This window comes from Antedon bifida, chromosome 5 (assembly GCF_963402885.1).
Source record: "Antedon bifida chromosome 5, ecAntBifi1.1, whole genome shotgun sequence".
Taxonomy (NCBI): Eukaryota; Metazoa; Echinodermata; class Crinoidea; order Comatulida; family Antedonidae; genus Antedon; species Antedon bifida.
Genome location: NC_136230.1, coordinates 29,031,227 through 29,058,923, shown reverse-complemented (window position 1 = coordinate 29,058,923; position 27,697 = coordinate 29,031,227). Strand labels below are relative to the sequence as shown.

The 27,697-nt window shown below is 35.7% G+C and overlaps 3 protein-coding genes across 4 annotated transcripts; 1 reads left to right on the top strand and 2 right to left on the bottom strand.

Moving 5' to 3' along the window:
- Positions 1-1,570: 1,570 nt before the first annotated feature.
- Positions 1,571-4,460, bottom strand: LOC144842273 (uncharacterized). The gene is made up of 7 exons (XM_078698699.1): positions 3,872-4,460; positions 3,459-3,527; positions 3,206-3,345; positions 3,055-3,112; positions 2,740-2,941; positions 1,788-2,650; positions 1,571-1,672 (listed from the first exon to the last, which is right to left on the bottom strand). Exons 1-6 carry the CDS (start codon positions 4,309-4,311, stop codon positions 2,498-2,500), a joined length of 1,062 nt encoding a protein of 353 aa, XP_078554825.1. The 5' UTR covers positions 4,312-4,460; the 3' UTR covers positions 1,571-1,672; positions 1,788-2,497.
- LOC144842274 (uncharacterized) lies at positions 4,214-7,777 on the bottom strand. 2 transcript variants are annotated; one of them, XM_078698701.1, is made up of 8 exons: positions 7,650-7,777; positions 7,239-7,307; positions 6,983-7,122; positions 6,831-6,888; positions 6,528-6,729; positions 5,735-6,434; positions 5,363-5,624; positions 4,214-4,294 (listed from the first exon to the last, which is right to left on the bottom strand). In XM_078698701.1, exons 1-6 carry the CDS (start codon positions 7,772-7,774, stop codon positions 6,282-6,284), a joined length of 747 nt encoding a protein of 248 aa, XP_078554827.1. In that variant the 5' UTR covers positions 7,775-7,777; the 3' UTR covers positions 4,214-4,294; positions 5,363-5,624; positions 5,735-6,281. The 2 variants fall into 2 exon arrangements, with proteins under 2 accessions (XP_078554827.1, XP_078554826.1); XM_078698700.1 differs by lacking the exon at positions 4,214-4,294 and having other exon boundaries at positions 5,362-5,624.
- A 4,907-nt stretch (positions 7,778-12,684) lies between these two features.
- LOC144842294 (BTB/POZ domain-containing protein KCTD16-like) lies at positions 12,685-16,521 on the top strand. The gene is made up of 2 exons (XM_078698727.1): positions 12,685-13,557; positions 13,741-16,521. The coding sequence occupies exon 1, from the start codon at positions 12,723-12,725 to the stop codon at positions 13,455-13,457; it is 735 nt and encodes a 244-aa protein (XP_078554853.1). The 5' UTR covers positions 12,685-12,722; the 3' UTR covers positions 13,458-13,557; positions 13,741-16,521.
- The last annotated feature ends 11,176 nt before the right edge of the window (positions 16,522-27,697 follow it).

Here is a 27,697-nt window from a genome sequence, read left to right as displayed (position 1 = left end):
CATATACACAGTTTTTACGAGCGCAATGCATCAATTTTATCAAACTAGTTGATAGTGTAGACAGAGATTTACATTGTATTTTGCATTAGTGCCTAATAAAGAAAATGAATTTTGAGGTAAATTCTAATTTTGTATGTAATTGTATTTGTTTATATTTTCGTTTACACAATCATGCATGTCATGAAGACTTCGTCAAGAGTGACGTCACCGGGTTGATTTTACCAGATATAATTATCTTTATGTTAAATTGAAATCCGATTAAAACAATCCAAAGTTACATTAATAGGGCGTATTTCTATAATTAAAAAATCTAATAACAAAAATCCAAGTTACATTTAGGGCATGTGACACATTTCAAAGTATCTATTTAGGGCCTATTGCTAATTTGATTGATTGTAAATGAATGTGATTTTAAAAATTAATTAATTAATAGGGGTGTTGTAGTTTGGCCACTTCATAACAATTCCGACTCAGTCGAAATGGTCGACTAGACACAGAATAGATGGCAATTAGTAGAAAACGAAGACTGCCACTGTGACGTCACCAACAATAAATCCTAACACTTGTTTTTATTTTCGGTTGAGGCATAAACAGAGATGGTCATTATCAAAATAATATTTAGAAGATGTATTCAATTAGGAGAATCAATGAGAACAATAACTATAAATATATTTAAACGAGTTAACTTTGGGGTTGAATTTAGGCTATATATAATTTAGGCTATACATAATTTGTAATTGAATGAACGGCAGCCGTTTGTTTGCCTACGTGCAAATGTAATTTCCAAATAATGGCGAGGGCTGTTAGTTTGAACTGAGGCCAGTTAGTATAAGCAACAGCCTGTGTGGGTCGTCACATTTGAAATATGGATGTACATAGTAAATCAATCATTAATCTCGCGCTGGATGTTAGTGTTTTAGTGTTAAGTTTTAAGAGAATAGACAATGGTGATGCGAATTAGGTGCTAATAGCGATAACCTTTAGTATTCACGACGCGCACGCGATAAACTTTGATTATTACGCAGCTGTCGAGTCGAAAAGTCATTCAGCAACATGAGCATGCACAGAATGACCGTTAGACTTAACAGCTGCGTAGTCGCTTAACAACGAAAGGTCGCGATATTAGGTTACTACAAAAATCGAGAAATACTTTATTTAACGTCAGTATTATGCGCTTCTTCAAAAAGAGACTCCATTTCAATATGAATCCACACCAACAACTTACGAACTTTAAACAGCGAACCTGCATGTGCGGCTACTACGTCATCACAGAACGTTGTGACGTAATCATTTTGTGAATGTTTAGGTAATTGATTTGTTACTGAAATATTTCACACACAAAATAGTATAGTATTTTAAAAAGATAGTTTATTCCTATGTGATCATTCTATAACTTCAACAAACAAAGACAATGACAGATAAAGTATTTGTTTAAAAAACTGCTCACTTTATTTTCATCATATTTATATATTATTTGTATATATCAGTCTTCTCAATGATATTCGTATCAGATCATTTATCGCAAAGCATTATGAAAACAAAGACCAATAAATAATGTAATTCAATTCTGTTTCGTATCATGCAGTCTAATATTGTACAAGTTATGCCATGCGGTATTAAAACAATTTATGTTATATCCTCCATTTTATGATTCATCACAACAAACAGAAACCTAAAAATGAAAAAAAAAGAGAAATCCGTTTAGTATTCAAAAAGGTATACTAGAGGTGTTTACATTACACATCAAAGTCGACCACGTGACTGGGCTGACTAACGTGAGCACTTACCTAAAGTAGAAGACGCTAAATACAATCTGGTGAATAATACTCGTCATCTATTCGACTTTCTTCACTAGTTTATGTGACTGCCCCAGTATCCTAATTTATGCCCCTGGTCACCTATCCTTGCTGTATAGTTCCATCTAGCCTGTCTCTTTAAAAACTCCAGCCTCCACCCCTCCTCTACCAGACCACCTCCCACTACTCCTCCTCGTCCACCGCCTCTAAGACATCGTCACTAGTTTATGTGACTGCCCTAGTATCCCAATCTATGCTCAGCCCCCTGGTCACCTATCCTTGCTGTTAGTTCCATCTATCCTGTCTCTTTCAAAACTCCAGCCTCCACCCCTCCTCTACCGGACCACCTCCCACTACTCCTCCTCGTCCACCGCCTATAAGACATCTTCACTAGTTTATGTGACTGCCCCAGTATCCCAATCTATGCTCAGCCCCATGGTCACCTATCCTTGCTGTATAGTTCCATCTATCCGGTCTCTTTCAAAACTCCAGCCTCCACCCCTCCTCTACCAGACCACCCGGTTCCACTACTCCTCCTCGTCCACCGCCTATAAGACATCTTCACTAGTTTATGTGACTGCCTCAGTATCCCAATCTATGCTCAGCCCCCTGGTCACCTATCCTTGCTGTATAGTTCCATCTATCCGGTCTCTTTCAAAACTCCAGCCTCCACCCCTCCTCTACCAGACCACCCGGTTCCACTACTCCTCCTCGTCCACCGCCTCTAAGACATCTTCCAACACACCCTGTGGTTCCATTAATGTTTGGTTGTGTTGTTGCTTCATTCGCAATTTCATTCTTCTGTTACGTTCTCGTCTTTTTGCCATCTCGTTCATATTGTCTTTTAGCTTTAGCTATAAAAGAGAAACTTTGTAAATTTATATTGTAGTTAACTTTATAATGAATTATTTTTTTATTTCTTACTTTTTTTTTAATTACTTACTTGGCGGTAGCGATTTAGTATTCCAATTTCTTCCATCAGTTCACTGTCATTATCTGCCTGTGCCATTGTAGAAAACGCAGATGGCATCTCCCTGTTCACGTCTCTGTAGGATAAAAGTAGTTCGTCCTCGATGCCGAACCGCGATGGCGGTCGGCGACGACGTGTAGTAAGTCTGCTGTCCACAGACAAATCTTGGACATTGCTGAATAAAATGATAAAAAATATAATTATTATCATGATAGTTGATAACAAATGATGATGATGATGATGGATGATGATAATGATTTAATAAAGACGATGATGATTATACAATACCTTCTGATCACACGAGTAGGAACATCGGTCGGTAGTATATATCTGTCAGAGAGTTCATCTGTAAACGAGAAAAACAATCTTTTATAATAATTTAATATAATTCAAAAATATAAACAGTCTAAACACAGACAATGTTGTCTATAAACTGTACCCAATTTCCTATTGCCTTCTTGAACCATTTTGTATTCTTCAACGTCTAAATCTGAGTTTACACTATGTTTGTCGCCCTCCTCCGACGAGTCTTCTACGACAGTAAGTTCACTTTTCGGGAGTTCAGGGACAGGCAGCTCACTAATAGATTAAAAAAAAAAACAAGAATTTAAAATTGACGTCTTCACATAAATCAATTAAAATATTAGGCCTAACATTTAAATATCAATTTTTGTTTTCAGTTTTAGCCTTACAGAACATTTTGCTCTTCCAGGTCCTCGAATTTCATCTCTTCTTTTACCTCTTCGTTATCCTCTTTTATACTAAATTTAGAAAATAATTAATTAATAATTAATTATTAAAAAAGAACAACTGACAATCGAGAAATAGCAACTTGAAGTCTGAGCTTGTGTTTAATGCTGTACTGTATTTTAATCAAATCAAAGATGGTAGGTAGGCTAGATCACCTCAAGAAAAAATCACTGCTCGTGGAAGGACCCGGCCCTAACACACTACTACAGGTACTAACCCTAGTCCTACAATTCTACACTAATCATTATTGGCAAGTATTAATGCGTGACTACACAGCCGGTGTCAATTCCACTAAAACTCTTTTATACATCTAGGCCTACTTAGAAACTAAACAAATTTAATATAACTTAATAACCTTTCATTTGAATCTGCCGCCTTGGTTTCAACAGGTAGTGGTATGTCCACGTCTTGTTTGACAGCAGCTGTCTCTCCACCATCATTGCAGTCTTTCACTTTATATACATCTCTAACCTCGGCCATGGTTCTTCTCTGTAACCTGATTGACCGACGGACTCTTGCGAAAATTGAAGTCTTCTTTTTCTTTTCTTTGCTATCCGTACCGTGGCTATCCGACAGATCCTCTACTGGTGGGACGTCTGCCAACGCAGTTGCTGAGGAACCATTGGCATTGTTATTGTCGTCTTCAGCTTCAGCGCTTTCGGTTGGCACCGATTGCATAGGTCTAGGATTATCAACATCAGTTCCTTCATCTTCTTCTAATTTCTCGAGATTGTCCACCACGGCGGATTCAACAGTATAACTTCCACAAGAAAGTACGCTGCACTTATTACCCATTATAACAATGAACGAATTAATAATATAGATAAAATAGATTTAACAATAACTTCTAAAAGTTGTCGATAGTTTTCTGAATTAGATATTATGTTCTGTATCGTAGGAACTTTGTGACACACGCACTATAATTGGCATGGAAACGCGATGCGCACGTCATATAACCACCACTGCGCATGTCTGCTCACTCTCTCGATCGACTCGACTGCGCATGATGGCGTAGATAACATTCTTTACCGCCCTCTATACATTATTAACTGTTCAATGAAGGATCTTGGATTTAGGCTAATTTATTATCTTTACCAATAACGTTAGTTTTAGTGGTTCTTAATCAGACCAGTGAATAAAAAGACTGAATAGAAATCAGAGATTAATACTATAGATGGCGTATATCAAATGCTGTACTCTTAAATGAAAGAAGGGGTTAGGATGAAGTGAAAGTTGGGTGTACCGTGTGGGGAAGGGGGATGGGTAGTCTTACAAATAGCCTATTAATGTAATCTATACTTTTGGTGGATTGAGAAAGTACAGATAGATATGCAATTTATTTATACTTTATTACGTATCAGAGTGTAAACTAAAATCCGGAATTACCCGCAGTATGACAAGATTCGGTCTCAGATTAATTTAAGATGCATTTTTTTAAATCTAATTTTGTTTACAGCATGCATACAGTACATTAAATAATCTATCACTCGACTTGCATATAGCGCGTAATAATCGAATGCACATGATCATTCTGATAAATAAAAATGTTGCAACCCGGAATCAAAATTCCTTCTATACCGGAAATACATATAATTGCAAACATTTAAACGGAAAGAACATTCTGTTTTCGCACATGAGATAACTATTATTAATGTACATCATGTCATTAAAGCCCTACCTATGTCTGGAAGAATTTTAAAATAGAATTCATATTTTGCAATTTAAAAAGCACATGTGATAACAATGTATGGTTTAAAAAAAGGCTTTAAAAGATAGTTTATCCTATGTGATCATTAACTTCAACAAAGACAATGCCAGATAAATTATTTGTTTAAAAACTGCTCACTTTATTTTCATCATATTTATATATATTATTTGTATATTCTCAGTCTTCAATGAAATTCGTATCCGATCCTTTATCGCAATGCATTATGACATCATCATCTTATGAATACAAAGACCAATACATAATGTAATTCAATTCTGTTTCGTATCATGCAGTCTAATATTTTAGAATTATCTTCGTTATGTAACGACATGTGCCATGCGGTATTAAAACCATTTATGTGTTATCCTCCATTTCATGATTCATCACAACAAACAAAAACCTAAAAATGAAAAAAAAAGAGAAATCCGTTTAGTATTCAAAAATATAGGCCTATTATAAACAGTTTAACTAGGGGTGTATTCACATTACACATCAAACGTGAGCACTTACCTCAAGTAGAAGACGCTAAATAAAATCTGGTAAATAATACTCGTCGTCTATTAGACTTTCTTCACTAGTTTATGTGACTGCCCAAGTATCCCAATCTATGCTCAGCCTCCTGGTCGCCTATCCTTTCTGTAAGTTCCATCTGGTCTGTCTCCTTCAAAACTCCAGCCTCCACCCCTCCTCTACCAGCAGACCACCTCCCACTACTCCTCCTCGTCCACCGCCTCTAAAACATCTTGCCACTAGTTTATGTGACTGCCCCAGTATCCCAATCTATGCTCAGCGTCGTGGTCACCTATCATTGCTGTTAGTTCCATCTGATCTGTCTCCTTCAAAACTCCAGCCTCCACCCCCTCCTCTACCACCGGACCACCTCCCACTACTCCTCCTCGTCCACCGCATCTAAGACATCTTCACTAGTTTATGTGACTGCCCCAGTATCCCAATCTATGCTCAGCGTCGTGGTCACCTATCATTGCTGTTAGTTCCATCTGATCTGTCTCCTTCAAAACTCCAGCCTCCACCCCCTCCTCTACCGGACCACCTCCCACTACTCCTTCTCGTCCACCGCCTCTAAGACATTTTCCAACACACCCTGTGGTTCCATTAATGTTTGGTTGTGTTGTTGCTTCATTCGTAATTTCATTCTTCTGTTACGTTCTCGTCTTTTCGCCATCTCGTTCATATTGTCTTTTAGCTTTAGCTATAAAATAGAAACATTATACATTTATATTGTCGTCAACTTTATAATGAAGTATTTGTTTGTTTCTTACTTATTTTTTTGTTAATTACTTACTTGGCGGTACCTATTAAGCATTCCAATTTCTTCCATCAGTTCACTGTCATTATCTGCCTGTGCCATTGTAGAAAACGCAGATGGCATCTCTCTGTTCACGTCTCTGTAGGATAAAAGTAGTTCGTCCTCGATGCCGAACCGCGATGGCGGTCGGCGACGACGTGTAGTAAGTCTGCTGTCCACAGACAAATCTTGAACATTGCTGAATAAAATTATAAACAATAATATGATTATTATCAATGATGAAAGATGATAACAAATGATGATGATGATGATTTAATAAAGACGATGATTATACAATACCTTCTGATCACACGAGTAGGAACATCCGTCGGTAGTATATATCTGTCAGAGAGTTCATCTGTGAACGAGAAAAACAATCTTATAATAAGATAAATAGTTTCAAAAATATAAACAGTAGTCTAAGAACAGAAAATGTTGTCTATAAACTGTACCCAATTTCCTATTGCCTTCTTGAACCATTTTGTATTCTTCAACGTCTAAATCTGAGTTCACACTATGTTTGTCGCCCTCCTCCGACGAGTTATCTACGACAGTAAGTTCACTATTTGGGAGTTCAGGGACAGGCAGCTCACTAATAGATTTAAAAAAACAAGAATTTAAAATTGACGTCTAATACATAAATAAAATATTAATGCCTAATAATTGAAATATCAATTTTTTTTTAAATGAAAATAGTTTAGGCCTTACAGAACATTTTGTTTTTCCAAATCCTCAAATTTCATCTCTTCTTTCACCTCTTCGTTATCCTCTTTTCTACTAAATTTATAAAATAATTAATTAATAATTAATTATTAAAAAGAGAAACTGACAATAAACAAAATAGCAACTTAAAGTCTGAACTTAGTTTAATGATGTATAGGGCGTACTGTATGTAATCAAGTCAAATATGTTACAAGGTAGGCTAGAACCGATCGTCTCCTCAAAACAAAATCATACTGATCGTGGACCACACGCTATACTAACCCTACTCCTAATTCTACACTAAACCTAATTGGCAAGTATTAATGTGTGACTACACAACCGGTGTCAATAAATCCCACTCGTCTTTTATACATCTAGGCCTAGGTATACCTACAAACAAAACACATTTAATATAACCTTTCATTTGAATCTGCCGCCTTGGTTTCAACAGGTAGTGGTATGTCCACGTCTTGTTTGAGAGCAGGTGTCTCTCCACCATCATTGCAGTCTTTCACTTTATATACTTCTCTAACATCAGCCATGGTTCTTCTCTGTAACCTGATTGACCGACGGATTCTTGTGAAAATAGTCTTCTTTTTCTTTTCTTTGCTATCCGTACCGTGGCTATCCGACAGATCCTCTACTGGTGGGACGTATGCCAACGCAGTTGCTGAGGAACCATTGGCATTGTTGGTGTCATCTTCAGCTTCAGCGATTTCGGTTGGCACCGATTGCATAGGATTATCAACATCAGTTCCTTCATCTTCTTCTAATTTCTCGCGATTGTCCACCACGGCGGATTCAACAGTATAACTTCCACAAGAAAGTACGCTGCAATTATTACCCATTATAATAAACCAATTAATACAATAGATAAAATAGATTTCACAATAACTTCTAAAAGCTGTCGATAGTTTTCTGAATTAGATATTATGTTCTGTATCGTAGGAACCTTGATGCGCGCATGACAATTGGCATGGCAACGCGATGCGCACGTCATATAACCACTGCGCATGTCGGCTCACTCTCTCGATCGACTCGACTGCGCATGGCGGGACGTAGATAAAATTCTATACCGCCCTCTATACATTATTAACTATTCAATGAAGGATCTTGGATTTAGGCTAATTTATGATCTTTACCAACGTTATTAGTTTCAGTATTTTTTAATCAGATCAGTGAATGAAAAGACTGAATAGAAATCAAAGATTATTGCTATAATTGATAACGTATATCAAATGCTGTACTCTTAAATGAAAGAAGGGGTCACGGTGAAGTCCGGTGCACCGTGTTGTTGGGATGGGGAGGGTAGCCTTACAGTACATATAGCCACAGTACATATAGCCACAGTACATAGAGCCTACTAATGTAATCTATAGTTAAGGTGGATTGAGAAAGTACAGATAGGTATGCCTACGACGTGCACATTATTTATACTTTATTACATATCAGAGTGTAAATTAAAATCCGGAATTACCTGCAATATGGCGTGATTTGGTCTGAGATTAATTTAAGATGCATTTAAAAAAAATCTAATTTTATTTACAGCATGCATACAGTACATTAAATAATCCATCACTCGACTTGCATATACGCGTAATAATCGAATGCACATAATTACATTCCGGGTGATCATTCTGATAAATATAATGTTCCAACCCGGAATCAAAATGCCTTCTATACCGGAAATACATATAATTGCAAACATTTACGGCAAGAATATTCTGTTTTCGCACATGAGATAACTATTATTAATGCATATCTTGACATTATTGCCCTACCTATGCCCTACCTATGTCCGGAAGAATTTTAAATAGAATGCCTATTTTCATTTCTACTGTACCTGTCAGAAGGTTTTGTGTTTTGACAGTTAATAATATTACATAAATACTGCAGGCGGAGAGCATATTCAAAGAAATCAATTAAACGAGATTAACTGTCAACGCATTAAAATGTGGAATGTGGCGTCAATATTGAGTATTAGTCCCTCGAGTTAGTCCATGATGGGTAGGTAATTTATTAAACGGAACAAGAAAATGGGTTACCATTTCAACGATCAGCTGATTCAATACTGAATGTGTTTAATCTATCCAAGAAATAGATTTTTTTAACATAAACATTTAGTAACCATTATTTTCATGGCATAAACCTCTGTCTACACTATCAAACTAGTTTGACAAAAAAGTGTGATGTGCCTAAATATGGTAGTGATATTCCCAAATATGGTAGTGGTATGACATCACCATGTCCATATATGAGCACATCAATTTTTTTGTCACATAAAGTTTGATAGTGTAGACAAGGTTTATTGTTCGCAATTGTTTTAAGTGCGGACTCAGCATTCAGCACCCGTCGGCGTTTAAACCGCGATATATTGCTACGCGCGCGTCTAAATTCTGATAAAACTCTTATAAGCGCACGTTTTATTGATGAGTTAAAATTGTTTGTCTTGGCTGTTAATAAACTTTCAAGAATATGATGAGTTATTTCGTGATTAGTGCTTTTTAATTGAGCCAACATTAATAGTTATAGCAAATCGTTATTTGTGTACATGAAAAATTGTTTACCTCGACGACAATTACATCATGCAATGGAACATGAGAATTGGGAAAACATTATGGGGAATAATTAAGCGTGCAAAAAGTGTGAAAACAAATAAAATAGGCCTGGATCATAAAAACACAGATCCCGTAAACCAATAACAACATAGAAGTAAGTAACCTGAAACTGGTTAGCTAATCGAATTGCATATTGGAAAAAAGATGCTACTGGCAAAACGAAGGAAAATACATCGAAATGTTTATTAACGGCGACATTCAACGACTTGTTTTAAAGAGTGTGTAATTATTCGAAAGATGCTTAAAATTATCATAATCAAAGACTGTATCAAAATAATAATATGAACAAGTATTTGCAGTCGAAATGTTCAGCTTCAATCAGATGGTGTGGCAGGACGCTTCTTGTCACTGCTGGGACATGAAAGACGCGGGGAGGGAAAGAGTGACATGGCAAAAACTGTTTTACTTTTGTGTTGTAATGTATAGATTATGACAAAATATTCCCGCCACTTAAGCTTGGTTCCCACTAGCGACGCAACGTAACGCAATCATTCAACGTAAGAAAATGCCCTTCTAATCATTGTGTTTTCCCCCGCCTGCCTGAAATCAAACCTGCGATGTTTGCAGCACTATTGCGTCGTCGGTTCCCACTTGTGATTACGCAATACAGCACTTTGCGTCGATACGTCGCTGCGTTGCGTTCTAGTGGGAACCACGCCTTAAAACGCATTGACAATCACACAACCTTTAAACAAAACATTAAAAAATACCTATTTGACAAAATGGTCATTTTATAAACTTTAGATATTCTAAATAATCATAAATGTGTTATGGTAATCAATTTAATCAACAAATTAAATTATATTTTTATAAATTAATAATATAAAACATACATTTTTGTAACAAATATAAATAATATTTTTCTAAAAATGAGTGTATATAAAATTACAATTTATTCTTTTTTAAATAAGTAATAATATAAAATGACTCTCATCTATTAATTAAAGTATGTAAATTGTAGTATATAACTATAATATTATATATTTCTATGTCTATTGTCGAGGACCCCTTCTGAAACAAGATTCCCAGCTTAAAGGGTTATCATCTGCTATTCCATAACTGTTTAATTATTTAGTTTTTGTTTGATTTTGTTAATTTCAAACTATAATGTATTGTATTGTGTTTTTTATGGAAAGCAATAAATATTACAAACAAACAAACACACATTTATTTATAAAGCTTCGTTCCCACTTTGGACGCAACGCAAGGACGTAAGCACCGCCAGTGAGTTGATGAATAATCACAAGCGACAGACGGCGGATGATCATCGTCATAATTGCTTCGTACTTGCGGTGCGCTTTATCCTTGCGTGGTGTCCAAGTGGAAACCAAGCTGTAAAGACACCGGTAGCCTAAGCCTATGTAGCCTAGGCCTAGGTAGCCAGAGCAAACCAATACACGGATTACCTAGGCCTAGGTAGCCTAGGCCTAGGTAATCCGTGTATTGGTTTGCTCTGGTTATGCTTTAACCTCACACACTCAGTCACCTCAATATTGAAACACCTGATGTGTCATCTTTTGCAATTTAAGTACATCAGACAGTTGCTTTAATTAAGATGGAAGCTTATTCTTACTCTGATTACATTTCACAATCTTTCATTTGCTAATCGATTTTTCTATATTTAACATTCAAATGCGTTTGTTGATTTAATGAAGTTTAATTCACACATGGAGAGGAGACTCTTAAGAGTGGAGATACACGGGAGTGGAGGCATTCGACAGTGGTGCAACACACGGGAGTGGAATCACACGGAAGCGGAACCACACGGGAGTGGAACCACACGGGAATAGAACCACACGGGAGTGGAACCACACGGAATAGAACCACACGGGAGTGGAACCACACGGGAATAGAACCACACGGGAGTGAAACCACCCACACGGGAGTGAAAACACACGGGAGTGAAACCACACGGGAGTGAAACCACACGGGAGTAGAACCACACGGGAGTGAACCATACGGGACACAGGATCAAAAACTCCACAAGGACTGAGGCACACGGGATAATGTTAATTCCATCCATTCCAAATTTTCAAAACAAAAAATTCAAACAATTAATTATTTGGACACAATTACAAATGTTCGTCCTTAAAAAAATAATAACACAACAATATAGATAAAAACAACACATTAATGTAACCGCAAATATTCTATAAATGTAATACGTAGGACTGCATAAAAAGGAGGTTACAAAAACTACAACTATATTTACAAACACACCCCTCTCCCCACCCTCTACCATATTATATTATAGTTGACACAGTAGACGAGGGAAATACGAGGTTTCTGTCCTGCTGACAGCCTTGATATTTTCCGAGATTGAATTAGACCTCTATTATCAATGAATTGGTTAACCTGATAAACTATGAATTGGCAATATGCATTTATAACAACAAACGCAAACGTGACAGAGCATCACATAAACGCGTTCCACTGGGACGAAGCATCACATAAACGCGTTCCATAGGGATATGATTTGAGCGAGTTTTAATATTAACCGGTCAAATTAACCAAAAGTAATACAATTTCACACCAATATTAACGCTTCAATTGTGCACTAACGTTTGATGTAATACTCAACATTTGCCCTCCGTGTCATCTGCTTCTGTGTAATAGCGTAAAGCGATTATTAAAAGACTGATCGATAGAATCAAACTGGGATTAGTTTAATCCAAGACTATTTTCGTCTCGTTGAAATTGTGAACTGAAACGAGAAATTTATATTCACGGTAAAAACTAACGAATGTTATATTCAAGGGCGCCACCAAGCGGACATTTCCTGATAATAAGTTGTTGCACTGCCGGTATAAATGCACCGTTAGTTATAGTGGTAATCAGTCGTCGACGGACCAGTACTCAACCACCAGCAAAAATGTCCTCAATGCCGTCGATCGCCCCAACTGTCGTTGAACTTAATGTCGGCGGTCGTCAATATGCGACATCGCTTACGACTCTGACGAAGCATAGCGAGTCCGTCATTGCTGAAATGTTCGCCGATCCAACGATTCTTGCGAAGGACACTAACGGTAAATATTTTATCGACCGTGATGGGGATTTGTTTAAATATATATTAGATTATTTGCGTAACAGTACCGTAGTTCTACCAAGTCGTTTTGAAAACATTAGCAGGTTAATAGCTGAAGCAGAATTTTACCGTCTGCCGGAACTTGTTGCTTTATTGTCAGAAAAACCGGACCGAATAAGTCCATCGGAGGTTTTGCCCACGCCCAAGGAAAATTTGCAACCAGGTTGTTTGACGCTTGGTTATCGAGGCACATTTGCTTTTGGTAGGGACGGCTTGGTGGATGTTAAATTTCGTAAAATTCTACGGATTCTAGTATGTGGACGGGTTTCTATTGCGAGGGACGTGTTTGGCGAGTCTTTGAACGAAAGCCGTGATCCAGATCGCGGATTAAGCTCTAGATATACTAGTCGTTTTTATCTCAAACACGTGTTTCTGGAGCAAGCTTTTGATATGCTTTTAAGTAAAGGTTTCAGACTTGTATCAAGTGCAGGTACTGCTGCTTCGGGAACATCGAATGGACCTGCCGAAAGCGAGGAGAGTAAGTGGAACCATTACAATGAGTTCGTTTTCTGCAGACCTTGAACACAATTAAAAACAACTAGAAATTATATTATACGCAAAGAGCGAATGGAATGTACAATTAAAACAACTAGAAATTATAAATACGCACACAGCGAAGGGAGTGTACGATTAAAAACATAGACATTATAAAAACGCACACGTAAAAACAACTAGAAATTATATTATACGCAAACAGCGAATGGAGTGTACAATTAAAACAACTAGAAAAATTATAATATACGCAAACAGCGAAGGGGGAGTACGATTAAAACAACTAGAAATTATAAATAATCAAACAGCGAAGGGAGTGTTTTTAAAAAACAACTAAAAACCATACGCAAACATAGGGAGTGTACACAATATGGGATTGTCGGTTGGTGTTCAATGCGGACATCCTAATCCAGGCAAAACAATATCTTCCGTTTTATAAAGATCTTTTTCCGGAGTAGTACCAGCCAACCAATTACCACCAACAGGATCGAAGGAATAGTTGTCAGTGATATACGAAAAAGAACCTACTGTATATAATAAATAAGGTGTGTACACGTCCACCAATATAGAATTGAAATTTCCATTTTCCAATTCTCTGACGTCATTCCAGGAAGATATTGAATGTTTATCACGTTTTCGTTTAGGATTAATGTCATTTATTTCATAATGTCAAAATGTGATTATTTTGTTAGCAATTCTGTATGGACTAGGTGTACTGTTTTAGAATAGAAACAATTATTTTCTTCATTAAAACCTTCACAATCTGCACTGTAGCTAAATCAAGCATTCGTCAACTTAACAACATCAACTTAATCAAAGCATCGAGAAGATAAACTCAACCCTTAAGCAATTTTTTTACAAAGTTATAATAAGATTTGATAATTCTGCGCACGTAAAGCGCATAGTTCACGTACAGTTATTTTATACAAATTAGGGTATTTCATTGCATATATGTTGTTTATAATTATGCTCTGCACGTGTTAAACTCGGATTATCATTTTTGTTTTACCCTTTTACAAGATGCTAACTAACATTATTTTATATTCATTTCATATTTTATTTGTAAAAACAATATCAAGTGTAAGCCTAAATATGAGCAAATTGCTAAAAACGGCCAATTTAACTATATTAACAAAAATGTTTGTCTTCTTTAAAAAAATTGTCTTTCTAAGTATATGTTTTTACGGCGACCACTTTTTTTTGGCCAAGATGATGTGAATTAATGAGATATTTAACCTATATAATATTTGAGTCGATTCAATTTTTGCAGGAACAACATTCGAAAAATATTCATTGTTAATTCAATAATCTTAACAATGCCTAATACGTGATTAAGCATTTCCTGTTTTTTTCAGTATTTCTTTGAATCTGGTTAGGGATCATACCAAATCTATTACTGCAGTTACTGCCGTAAACTGTTTAATGAATACCCAGTTGCTAATAATCACATTAACATGTTTACGAGTAAAGTAAAATGTGGGCCTAAAGCTTGGTTCCCACTAGCGACGCAACGTAACGCAATCTACGCAACGTACGAAAATGCCCTTCCAATCATTGTGTTTGCCCCCGCCTGCGTTAAATCAAACCTACGATGTTTGCAGCACTGTTGCGTCGTCGGTTCCCACTTGTGATTACGCAATACATCACTTTGCGTCAATACGTCGTTGCGTTGCGTCCAAGTGGGAACCACGCTTAACTGCAATAACTGCAGTAGAATCCGCACTACACAACTTTATCTGATATAAATGCTTGGCAACTATTTATACCAAGGACTCGTGTAGTTGTAGTGCGGGATGTTAAAATTGCCAATCACGAAAGATCATGACGTTTTAACTTTCAGTTTAATATACGCTTAAGTGAAGCATTTTATCCACATAATCTCTTCTGCCAGGAGCATAAGTGGGTACTTAAACATACGCGCGCGTGTAAATGCAATGATTGTAGATTCAACATTGTAGAGTGGTTATTCAATCTATCATAATACTGGGGTCAGTGTGCTTAAGTGCAAACCGATATACAACTTTGTATGACCACGGAGAAATAACCTAACTTATTTCTCCGTGGTCATACAAAGTTGACAATTTTCTTTAAACTAATTTTATAACCTGGGTAACAAAAATATTATCAACATTTATTTTATTAAATAGGCCTACACACAGTTTATTTCATTTTTTTAAATGTTAGTAGAAAATAATAATAGGGCCTATAAAATTGGCAATAACAAATTAGATAAGTGCTTACCCAAAGTGGTTTGGTTCAGTTAATTCAATTTGTATTTTATCACTCTGACCCTCTCCTAGTCATCAAAAGAATGAAAATTTAATCTAAAAGATTGAGATTTCAATCTTTTTTTGTAAGGAGAGCCATTGACGATCCATTACCAACCAAATTACTGAAAATTCAAATGGAAAAAAAATCTATAACATACGATTGATACAATTTTAGTAAACAGTGTAAGCTATTTTTAGTTCATATTACGTAAAAAAAATTCAAGACTGAATAATAGATTGATAATTGAATCTAATATTTTCACATAGGATTGCTCTGTCGTTAATCCGCGGATTATACGCAAAGGGAACGGTGTAAGCTATTTTTAGTTTATTTTCACGTAAAATTTCAGTCTTGGTAAGATTGATTATTAGATTGATAATTCAATCTAATATTTCCGCATAATGATTGCTCTGTCGTTAATCCGCGGATTATACGCAAAGGGATCTTCCGTAATTATTGGTGTGTTTTAACAAATTGTTGTTCAAATCTGTCACAATTGTTTAAATCTGTCACAGTTGAATGGAACACAAATTCACATTATTACGTCATACAAAATCCATTGTTTGTTTTAACATTTAGTTTATCTGTACACACTCCCTGTATGTTTCGTATAGTAAAGATGCGTAATGTTATTATGTTGTGCTCTATCCTAATAAACGATTCCATATTCAAAAATACGTTTATGCAAATCACATTAGAAAGTATTATTATTATTATCGTATTATTATTATCATAGGCCTATTAATATTTGTTTGTAGAAGTAGAAATATGTCATCCATTGTACATAGTAGAAACTCTTATATAAATAATAAATATATACTCGATAAGTTATTGAGATGTTTAAGATTATATTATGTTGTTTTCAATTTAATTATTGATTGTAATCATTTTGCTTGACGTTATTTCAGAGTAAATCTGTTGATAACTTCTTCTGAAATACAGCAATCGACTCCTTTTTCAAGTCATCGAAAGTCATGCTGTTGACATTCAAAATGTCATTTTTAATGAGAGTGACCATAAAAATGTATGGCTACATAATGTGTATGTGTGACGTATAGATTTGTTCAAATGACGAATAACCCTTTAGTTAATGATTCCAATTATTGTCCATAGGCGGATTCAAGTGGCCCCAGACTCCCCTTCCTCAATTTTGCAAATTAAAATATAAAATAAATACTTAGTTTAATTTCGGCACTTAATTTTGCCATTTTTAAGGCCTGTCCCGAGGCCTCCTGTACTGTGGTCAGTCAGTCTCCCTTCCCACCCACCCATGTTATGTTTCCGCTAGCTGCAAAGTCGCGCTGTGCTCTCCGTGTTGCTTATCTTGTATCCTTTGGTAACATTGAAATACGTCGTATTCTGAACAGAACACAGTAACTGAACCACTCGACGACTAAAGGCCAATTTACACAGACGAGCGTTAATCGTAAGCGGAAAACCGCGTAGCTTGCCCCACGTAAAAGTCTGTATCTGTCCTGAGCGGAAACCGCCCGTTCACTTCGCGTTGTGTGTAAATGGCAAGGTCGTAGCAAGAGGTTAAAACAGAGGTTATACAGACGAGGCAAAGATGCTTTAAATATAACATGAGTGAGTGGCCGAGCGGTTAAGACAGTGGAACCGTAATTACGTAGCCATAACATCGGCAGGAGTTCGAGGCTCACTCACTCCATGGTTCTGGTGGTAGAACGAGTCTTCTCGGATAAGGACTATAAACCGTAGGTCCAGTGTACACAACTAGCTCGTGTGCACTTTAAAGAACCTAGTACATCTTTCGAGACGAGTAGGGGGTTACCCCGGTGTATTAGTACATCACAGCCACTGATCACAAACTGGGCCCTCTGGGAGACCAGTCTTTGACTGAAGAGGTTACCCAGTATAAATATATATTTCAATCAATCAATCAATCAAAATATGAAGATCTGTGCTGGGGAATTGGGGTGGGTGGGGAAAATTGAAGATTTCAGACGAGACAAACGAGATTCTATATTTTTATTACCGTTCGTCTGTGTAAATAGCTCATCTAAAAGTTATCAGTAAGCACGATCTTGATATCATTAAATCTTTCGAATCAGATATATATTTTATCTTTCCTAGAAAAAAAACATTATTTAATTGCTTTGATCAACCATTAGATTTCAAACCGATGTAGACCGCCGCATCTACTTTTTTTTTAATTGCAATTCATAATGCTTTGCATCTTTCAATGTCATAGCCATTATATTGATTATGATCAAATCGCCATGACAGAAGAAGCTACTGCGCACAGAACATGAAATATTCCCGACATCATTATAATATAACAACAATGTATATTGTTTTCGATTATTCAATAAAAAAATGAATACAATACGTTCAAGAACATAAATTCACAATGAATTGTCTGACGAAAATAATATGCTTGAATATAATTGAATATCGTACGTAAGCGCCACTGAATATAATGTACTTCATATATGCTGAAATCGTATTACTGTATATGTATATAAATCGCAGATTCCATATTTAATCTGCTGGTTCCTGTAGTACGGTAATACGGGATAGTTTGGGTTGGGCCTAGCGAGGGTGCGAGAAATAAAATGCAGGTTATTAATAGAATACTGTAGGCCTAAGTTTTAATATTAAATCTGTGATGCAAAAGCACCATTGATCCTTTTTATAAAATTCGTAAATACGCCAGACAGAAAAATAGATTTTCTCAATGTGTCCCGATAGCTTTAAAATAGTAATATTAATATCAATTGATGTAAACAGACTATTCTCTCTAATGACTATAGCGAAGGCGATGACGTCATTGAAAAACAGTTTTATCAAACGTTCCGTGTTAATAGCAATGAATCTACTTGGTTACTCCAATGTTGTTGTCATCGTGGATTTCAGTATTGCTTTTATACAATAGTATAATAATAGTATCAGTAATTACCCTACCAAGGATATTGTGCTGATGTCATTACGAACAATGTTTTCAATGTCAATTTATCCCGAGTTTTTCCTATTTTTATTTTGAGAAACCGAGGTCGACGACAAAAAAAACATAACAAATAATAAATGTTTTGTATTCCTGGAATAGGGAGAATATTTTTATGACTTGAAAGATCGACAGTTGTTCAAAAGAAAACATTCAACGAATACAAACATAATTAGTTTTATAATAGGCCTATACAAATGACATTATTATTCAATCAAAGACTATGCCGTTTTAACAGCCAACGCTCGGATTTTGGTAACAGAGTATCACAAGCTATAGATTGGTTTTTTTACGCAAGCAGTCACCAACCTCGCGTTGCACAACATTCTCAAAATGTTTCTTTTTTAAACCTGAACGTGCAATAGAATCATCATCATGAAATTAATGTAACGTTAAAACTTCATACAATTAAATTCCTTCGTTTTGTCGACAAATTGGAGCCATAATCAATATTTTAAAGCACATTCGCATATTGACTAAAGCATGGGTCCCACTAGCGACGCAACTTAACGCAACGAAACGACGTATTGACGCAAAATGTTGTATTGCGTAATCAAGTGGGAACCGACGACGCAATAGTGCTGCAAACATTGCAGGTTTGATTTCAAACAGGCGGGGAAAAACACAATTATTGGAAGGGAATTTGCGTAGGGTGCGTAGGTTGCGTTACATTGCGTCGCTAGTGGGAACAAAGCTGTATGTACACCCGCATATTGACGCACCAGACAGAAAACTAACGCAATTCAGTTTTTCTAATATTTCAAGAGTTCCGTCAACGCAACCATGTGCCATTTATGATCTTTTGAAAATCAGACGGTAATCGATTTTGGCAGACTATTGAATGCGATGTCTGGGTTGATATTTTATTAGTAATTTAAGGCAACAATTGTTCTAATAACAATATTACAGTGATATCCGGGTATCATTTTAATCTTAAAATTAAGCGTTGAGAAAAGCCATTGTTTATCAGAAACGTGAAATGCTGGTACTTGTATTACCAAGGTCGAAGTATATATTTGAATTTGTTATTTATTTATATAGGCTACAACACGTACTAATTACAATACAATACAAGATTCAATGGTTTTCTCTGCCTAAATAGAAATATCATAGGCCTACATTGAATAAGATCGTGTTGTGATGTAACGTGTCGTGGTCGGTCTCTTTCAATTCAATTCAATTCCACATTTATTTAGAAAAGGCATGGATGTTACCGAAGAAAGTGGCATGATTTTTTGCAGTTTGTAAAAGTAACATTTAAAAAAGGCAGAAGGGCACACGTACAGGGAAAACAAATAATTTGCATGACATACAGGTAGCTAGTCTGAGTTCCAGACGGAGTTTTGACTTAATATTAGTAAAAAGATATTATATATTTTGGCACATATGGCGTTTCATACGTGTACTACATGAGCTCGAACAAACATCGAAATAACTACAGACTTATGGCAAGTCTAACCGGTAGCTTATAATTAATATTTCATTGAAATTTCATTAAATAATTAGTTCATTGATTGCTATATAGCAATATTACACAACTTACTTTTAGCATCAGTTGACGCGCGTTCACTATTTCTTTCTAAGTTTTAAACAATTTAAATTCACTTATGTTATAATTTTCGAGTTTAATATTAAACATTCTTTAGGAGTATGAAACCATATACAAGTGCAACAAGGCCATATACATGGATGCAGTCGCGTGCTCAAATTTGTGTTAGTGTTTACCGACCAACCGACCGACTAACCGACCGGCATAGTGAGCTGTAAAATCGAGTTTGCACGCGAATAAAAATGTTTCTCTTTATAAACAAAAGAGATGAATTTGCTTCAAAATTGTGATACCCTTGCAAATAATCCAAGTGACGTCACACGTTTCATCACGAACAAAATAGCATCGGCCTTGTATTCATTTTCTCTACATAATAATCAATGATATTGAAGGGATCCAGTGTATTGATATTGACGAGGTCATAAAATTGAGCACATGAAAACGCATTAAGAAACGCAGTGTCTAAAAATATCGATGTGTATATCTCCTGTTTATTCGATCTCATTTTTATTTTTCGTCGTCAGATACGTCGAGGATAATAACATAATAATAATAGATATGATATGGTAAGGAGCTTTATCGATCGTCGGATAACTAATTTGCATAATTGAGGTGGTGCGTTGCTTTTTGCGTTGTTACTAAGACAACAAGTTGATACACGTCGGAGCAGCTGCGGTGATTAAGACTTAAGTACTAAAATAATACAAAACCGTACAGGACTATTACGATGATGCCATAATATATATTACAATGCTGGTGTATTTGAGAAAACAATACATTCAAAATGAACAGCAGAGGAAATCTCTAACATCCCATATGTATACTAGTATACACACAGCCACTGTCACTCATCAGTCATCCTTGATTGTCAGCACACGCTGTTACAGCGTGGTTCCCACTAGAACGCAACGCAGTGACGTATCAACGCAAAGTGCTGTATTGCGTAATCACAAGTGGGAACTGACGACGCAATAGTGCTGCAAACATCACGCAGGTGGGGGCAAACACAATGTTTGGAAGGGCATTTTTTTACGTTGCGTAAGTTGCAGTGGGAACCAAGCGTAAAACTAAAAACTCGTCCATGCAAACGCGCATATTACTTATTTTCTAAATGAACACATACTTATATTGGCTTAACAGTTGGAAGTGTAAACGGAGGAGATAATTGCCACTTTACACTGTAGGTGTTGGCAATTAATATAATTAATAATGTTTCCTACACGTCATCAAAAAAGGAATTGCGTTACATTTCACAGGTTCGTTTAACTATCCTTACCATTTAAAAGTACAGATGACGTTTTTTCTATAAACCAACTTGCTCTCAGTATCTTTCCTAATTGTTCCACTGCGGTTACTGCAGTAAGTTCATTTTTATACTACAAAAACGTAGGCCTATGCTTTTAGTTTGTACAAGTCAGTGACTGCCAATAAACACACAGTGTGTATGGTAACCCACAGATAATTGCATAAACAGATTTAAAGAATAGCTTTCATCTATAATGCAATGTTATGGAATAGTACATATATAATTTATGCAACAAAAATTGCTATTTGTAACAAAATAATGAATTATTCGTACGCGTTCCATTAATTATGAATCATAATTAATGGTCCATTATGATTGAGGCATCATTATTGTTAATTAAACATCACTTAGTTTAATCGATACAAAGGTTAAGTTTGGGTTAGCAAGCAAATAAACCGCCATCAGGTCTTCTCCTTAAATGATACATTATTTATAATGAATTGTGATACATTCATAATCTTGGTTTAGTTAGTAAAGTCGGTTGGTAAAATAAAACGACAGCTCTTCGGTTGGCTGCGGGTAACAGTACTATTGTCCGGGCACGCGTTTGGTTCCCACTGCAACGCAATAAACGTAGGCACAACGCAAAGTGACCAATCAGCGCAAGCGACAATTCGCATGATCCATCAAGATAAAGTCCAATATCTTACAACCACTACACTAGCTATTATTTGTCAATCGCGAATCATGTTTACATACTGATGGTTACCAATCCACTCAATGCTATTAATAATAAAAACAAGCAACGTCGTAGAAATCTCCAGAATGCGTGTAACAAACAATAGCGTACATAATTAGTTTAACGGATAATGTATCGTGTCATACGATATACTGGATTTTGGCATAGTGTATTGTCCTCCAAAAACATGAAAAAATTAAGATTAATTAAAACAGACTTTGAATAGGTTATTTTGTAGTTTTAATAAAGATGTTTTCACTTATAAAAATACAAAATAAACAGTTAAATTTAACCAAAAATCCATTGGCTGGCAGCCAATTTGACTATTTTTTTGCTCTAAAATACAGTTTTTCACGTAAATAATGTTTTTTTCGATCCAATTTTTGGTCAAAGTGAATAACTATTATGTGACATTAAAATGGCATATTCAACAAATTTTTCAAGAACTATTTTTTCAGGGGGACAATATATCTTTAAAGATGTGTGTAATGAAAAATCATGTGACGATTATGAATATGTCACTTCTAAACCTGCTGAATTTAGCAGTGGACACCATAATTACCCTATATTAATTGGTCTATAAGCAACTTAATTTTTATGTGTCTATAGTTTCTGGTATATTGCACATTTAGCGTGCCATACTACTGTATGGTTATCTAATATACTAGATGCTTCAGTAGTCTTTCTAAGATGGCTTGGCAATACTTCTTCTCTTGAGAGGTCATTCGACTGGTCAAGAAAAGTTATTCTGGACTAGGATACTAGGTTGACTGAAACGTGAGAATGTCACATCTATCTTACTAGTGGATGTTGAGACCATGGGAGAATTAGTATGAACACATTCTTCCATGTAAATAGAGTGAAGTGGAGCATATCACAAAACCATGTTAGCGTTTAGAGATTGTTTAGATAGTTGAAACGGTTGCATTGAAGCCTGACTAACACATCAAAGCACGGTATGCAAGCGGCATCATCATTCTGCTAAATCGAGTACGTAAGATGAACATATATTTAATCATCTCTCCAATAAAAATATATTAACATTTTTGTTTAAAAGGTGCACATCCATAGTTATAGACTTATAGTTAATCTAATCGTTACAAAAACAGCTAAAAAATATAATAGGCCTATAATATAGATATAAAAAAGGTCTGTAAAAGTGTCTGGCCTTTCCTTAAGCTGTCTACACTATCAAACTTTATGTGACAAAAAAAATCGATATGGACATGATGATGTCATATCACTACCGTATTTGGGCATATAACTACCATATTTGGGCACATCACACTTTAGGCATAACTTATTCTACAGAAATCTTAACACATTTCTTCTAAGGTGTTTTAATTAACAATCTAAATTGTCTTTAATTGGTTCACAACATTATTACATTTCTTGATCCAATACAAACGCAAATGACACATAGCACAGTAAACACTCATCGATCACACCGCGTCTGCCGCCAGTGTAAATCAAAGTCTGCTGTAACTGTATCATTCCACAATAATAACAACAGCTTAAATAGCAGCTCTATTTCGCGTCAGTTCGTTATGTAACGAGTCTTCCAACGTTTTGTTATTAAATTATGATCGATGACATTATAACAAACGTATTATATTGTCGCTCTCCAATCAATGACGCATCAATTACGTAGTTCTGTACGTACGTGAGTTCTGTACCAGTATTACAAAACGGTAAAGCGTTACGTTGGACGGACATTACTAAACGGTAACGCGTTACGTTTGACGGACAATACAAAACGGTAATGCGTTATGTTGGACGGACATTAGTAAACGATACGGGTATTACAAAACGGTAACGCGTTACGTTGGACGGACATTACTAAACGGTAACGTGTTACGTTGGACGAACATTACTAAATGGTAACGCGTTACGTTGGACGGACATTACTAAATGGTAACGCGTTACGTTGGACGGACATTACTAAACGGTAACGCGTTACGTTGGACGGACTTACAAAACGGTAACGCGTAATGTTGGACGGACCTTGTAAAACGGGAAAGCGTTACGTTGGACGGACATTACTAAATGGTAACGCGTTACGTTGGACGGACATTACAAAACGGTAACGCGTTACGTCGGACGGACATTACTAAACGGTAATAATTATAATCACGCTTTACATCATGCCCTAAAGCTTGGTTCCCACTAGGACATTGACCAATCAAAAGCGATGGATTATTCCAACTGTCACTGGTGATTGGTCAATTTGCTTGCAATATGTATTTGAAATTGCATTACGTTTCTTTATTTTTAATGCCTGTAACCTTCAGCAATAATTAACTATCAATGTTGAAATCTTATTACTGTATCTTTAAAACATAATTATTCATAAAGGAATTTTGCTTAAAGCAATTTTAATGTGATATCAAAGTGTGACAGTTAATTCCAAAGTTCAGATTAATTACATGAAAAAAAGCAGTGTTATGACGCAATATTTGATTTACTATTGTTTAAAATACCAATTAAATTGAATGTGGAAAACGTATAGTGTTATTATGGGATGTTGGGATTCTCGTTTGACGTCAGCTTACATTGTAAGTTTGGTTTGTGGGTCTTCAACTTGCGTGATAAGGTTGATGATGTAATTGTGCAATAATATTCTGTGAAGCTGGGTTCTCACTAGGACGCAACACAAGGACGTAAACGCAACGTAAGTAAATTGACCAATCACAAGCAATGAATTATTCGAACTGTCGCTTGTCATTGGTAAAAACGCTTGCATTGCGTTTACGTCCTTGCGTTGCGTCCTAGTGGGAACCAAGCTTATAGGACGTAACGCGAGGACGTAAGCCGCAAAACAAGCGAATTGACAAATCACAAGTGACAGTTCGAATAATCAATCGCTTTTTATTGGTCAACTTGTATTCAAAGTCGGTTTTTTTTATAAACTTAATTGTTCATGTTTTTGTTGAATATAATATAGGTGAGAGCTTCAGGGCCTTTAATTGGAATTGAATAACAGTTTCAGGTCTTTAAATGGGGTGAACTAATAGTTTCAGGGGTCTTTAATTGGAGTGAACTAATAGTTTCAGGGGTCTTTAAATGGAGTGAACTAATAGTTTCAGGGGTCTTTAATTGGAGTGAACTAATAGTTTCAGGTCTTTAATTGGAGTGAACTAATAGTTTCAGGTCTTTAATTGGAGTGAACTAATAGTTTCAGGTCTTTAATTGGAGTGAACTAATAGTTTCAGGTCTTTAATTGGAGTGAACTAATAGTTTCAGGTCTTTAATTGGAGTGAACTAATAGTTTCAGGGGTCTTTAATTGGAGTGAACTAATAGTTTCAGGGGTCTTTAATTGGAGTGAACTAATAGTTTCAGGGGTCTTTAAATGGAGTGAACTAATAGTTTCAGGTCTTTAATTGGAGTGAACTAATAGTTTAAAGGGTCTTTAATTGGAGTGAACTAATAGTTTCAGGTCTTTAATTGGAGTGAACTAATAGTTTCAGGTCTTTAATTGGAGTGAACTAATAGTTTCAGGTCTTTAATTGGAGTGAACTAATAGTTTCAGGTCTTTAATTGGAGTGAACTAATAGTTTCAGGTCTTTAATTGGAGTGAACTAATAGTTTCAGGGGTCTTTAATTGGAGTGAACTAATAGTTTCAGGTCTTTAATTGGAGTGAACTAATAGTTTCAGGTCTTTAATTGGAGTGAACTAATAGTTTCAGGGGTCTTTAATTGGAGTGAACTAATAGTTTCAGGTCTTTAATTGGAGTGAACTAATAGTTTCAGGGGTCTTTAATTGGAGTGAACTAATAGTTTCAGGTCTTTAATTGGAGTGAACTAATAGTTTCAGGTCTTTAATTGGAGTGAACTAATAGTTTCAGGGGTCTTTAATTGGAGTGAACTAATAGTTTCAGGTCTTTAATTGGAGTGAACTAATAGTTTCAGGGGTCTTTAAATGGAGTGAACTAATAGTTTCAGGTCTTTAATTGGAGTGAACTAATAGTTTCAGGTCTTTAATTGGAGTGAACTAATAGTTTCAGGTCTTTAATTGGAGTGAACTAATAGTTTCAGGGGTCTTTAAATGGAGTGAACTAATAGTTTCAGGTCTTTAATTGGAGTGAACTAATAGTTTCAGGGGTCTTTAATTGGAGTGAACTAATAGTTTAAAGGGTCTTTAAATGGAGTGAACTAATAGTTTCAGAGGTCTTTAATTGGAGTGAACTAATAGTTTAAAGGGTCTTTAATTGGAGTGAACTAATAGTTTCAGGTCTTTAATTGGAGTGAACTAATAGTTTAAAGGGTCTTTAATTGGAGTGCATTCTATCATTTGAATTGTCTTTTTAATCGGAAGCAGACAGCATAAATGCATTTATGATGGAGCGACGGTCGATTGTACTAGTTTTAAGATAATTTGACGGCACTAAAGTAATATCAATTTAGAGAAATAGAGTATATGAATTTCAATTCAATATAGATATGAATTCTCATAAAAACATATTATTTTGTTTGCAAATTGATCGACAGACCGCGTTATACGTGCCATGTGCGTCATATAGTTGATAGAAACCGGGTCAACATTAAATGCTCAGAAATGTATCAATATTGTAGAAATTGGATATCTACGATCCGTTACGAAGCTATGGCGTCAGTGTGACGAGTAAGTAAAGATCCCCTCATCACAATGAAGCCTTTAATTAGCTGTTGCCGCCTCATTAATCATTAATTAATTTGTATTACCAACAACATATGAAGTATGAGTATTGTAAGTTCAAGGTCAAACAGAAAACATTACTGTGCTTCAAGTTCAAATACGGGAATTACTGAGGAAAACGTATATTAAAGGTGACATATAAACTTTATTCTAATAGAAACACTTTATACAGCTCTGTCTACACTATCAAACTTTGTGTGACAAAAAAGTGTGATGTGCCCAAATGTGGTAGTAATATGACATCATCATGTCCATGGGCACATCACATAAAGTTTGATAGTGTAGACAGAGCCTAACACAATTCCAAGTCTGAGATAAATACATTTAAAGATACATTTTTTTATTTCAAAAAGAAAAGAAAAACAAATAAATAAATTGGCATGACCACAAATTGAACAACAAAATTCAAACAAAAGTAACCGTATGAGACTGAAAAAACAACAAAAACATTCGAGCATTTACAAACATGTAAATCTTGGTCCCTAATTAGAATCAATCGTAACTTTCAAATTCCAACAGGCTTGAAACGAAAACAAACCTAACCAGACCTATGCGGGGTAAAGACAAAAATAATGACATTTATATTGAACTGTCAATTGGGAATTAAGTTATACCCAGATACTTCCCTATAGAAATTAAAACCCAAAAGCTGTCGATCACAAATCGCAGATTATTTTCTAAATTAACCTAGTTCTAGATATAGGATCAAATTACTGTATTAACTTAACCTAATTAATACATACGGTAAACATTCGAAAATCGAAAATACACCGTAATGATTCTATGTGTAATTATCCTGATGAAGTTTGTGTTTATCTTTCTTT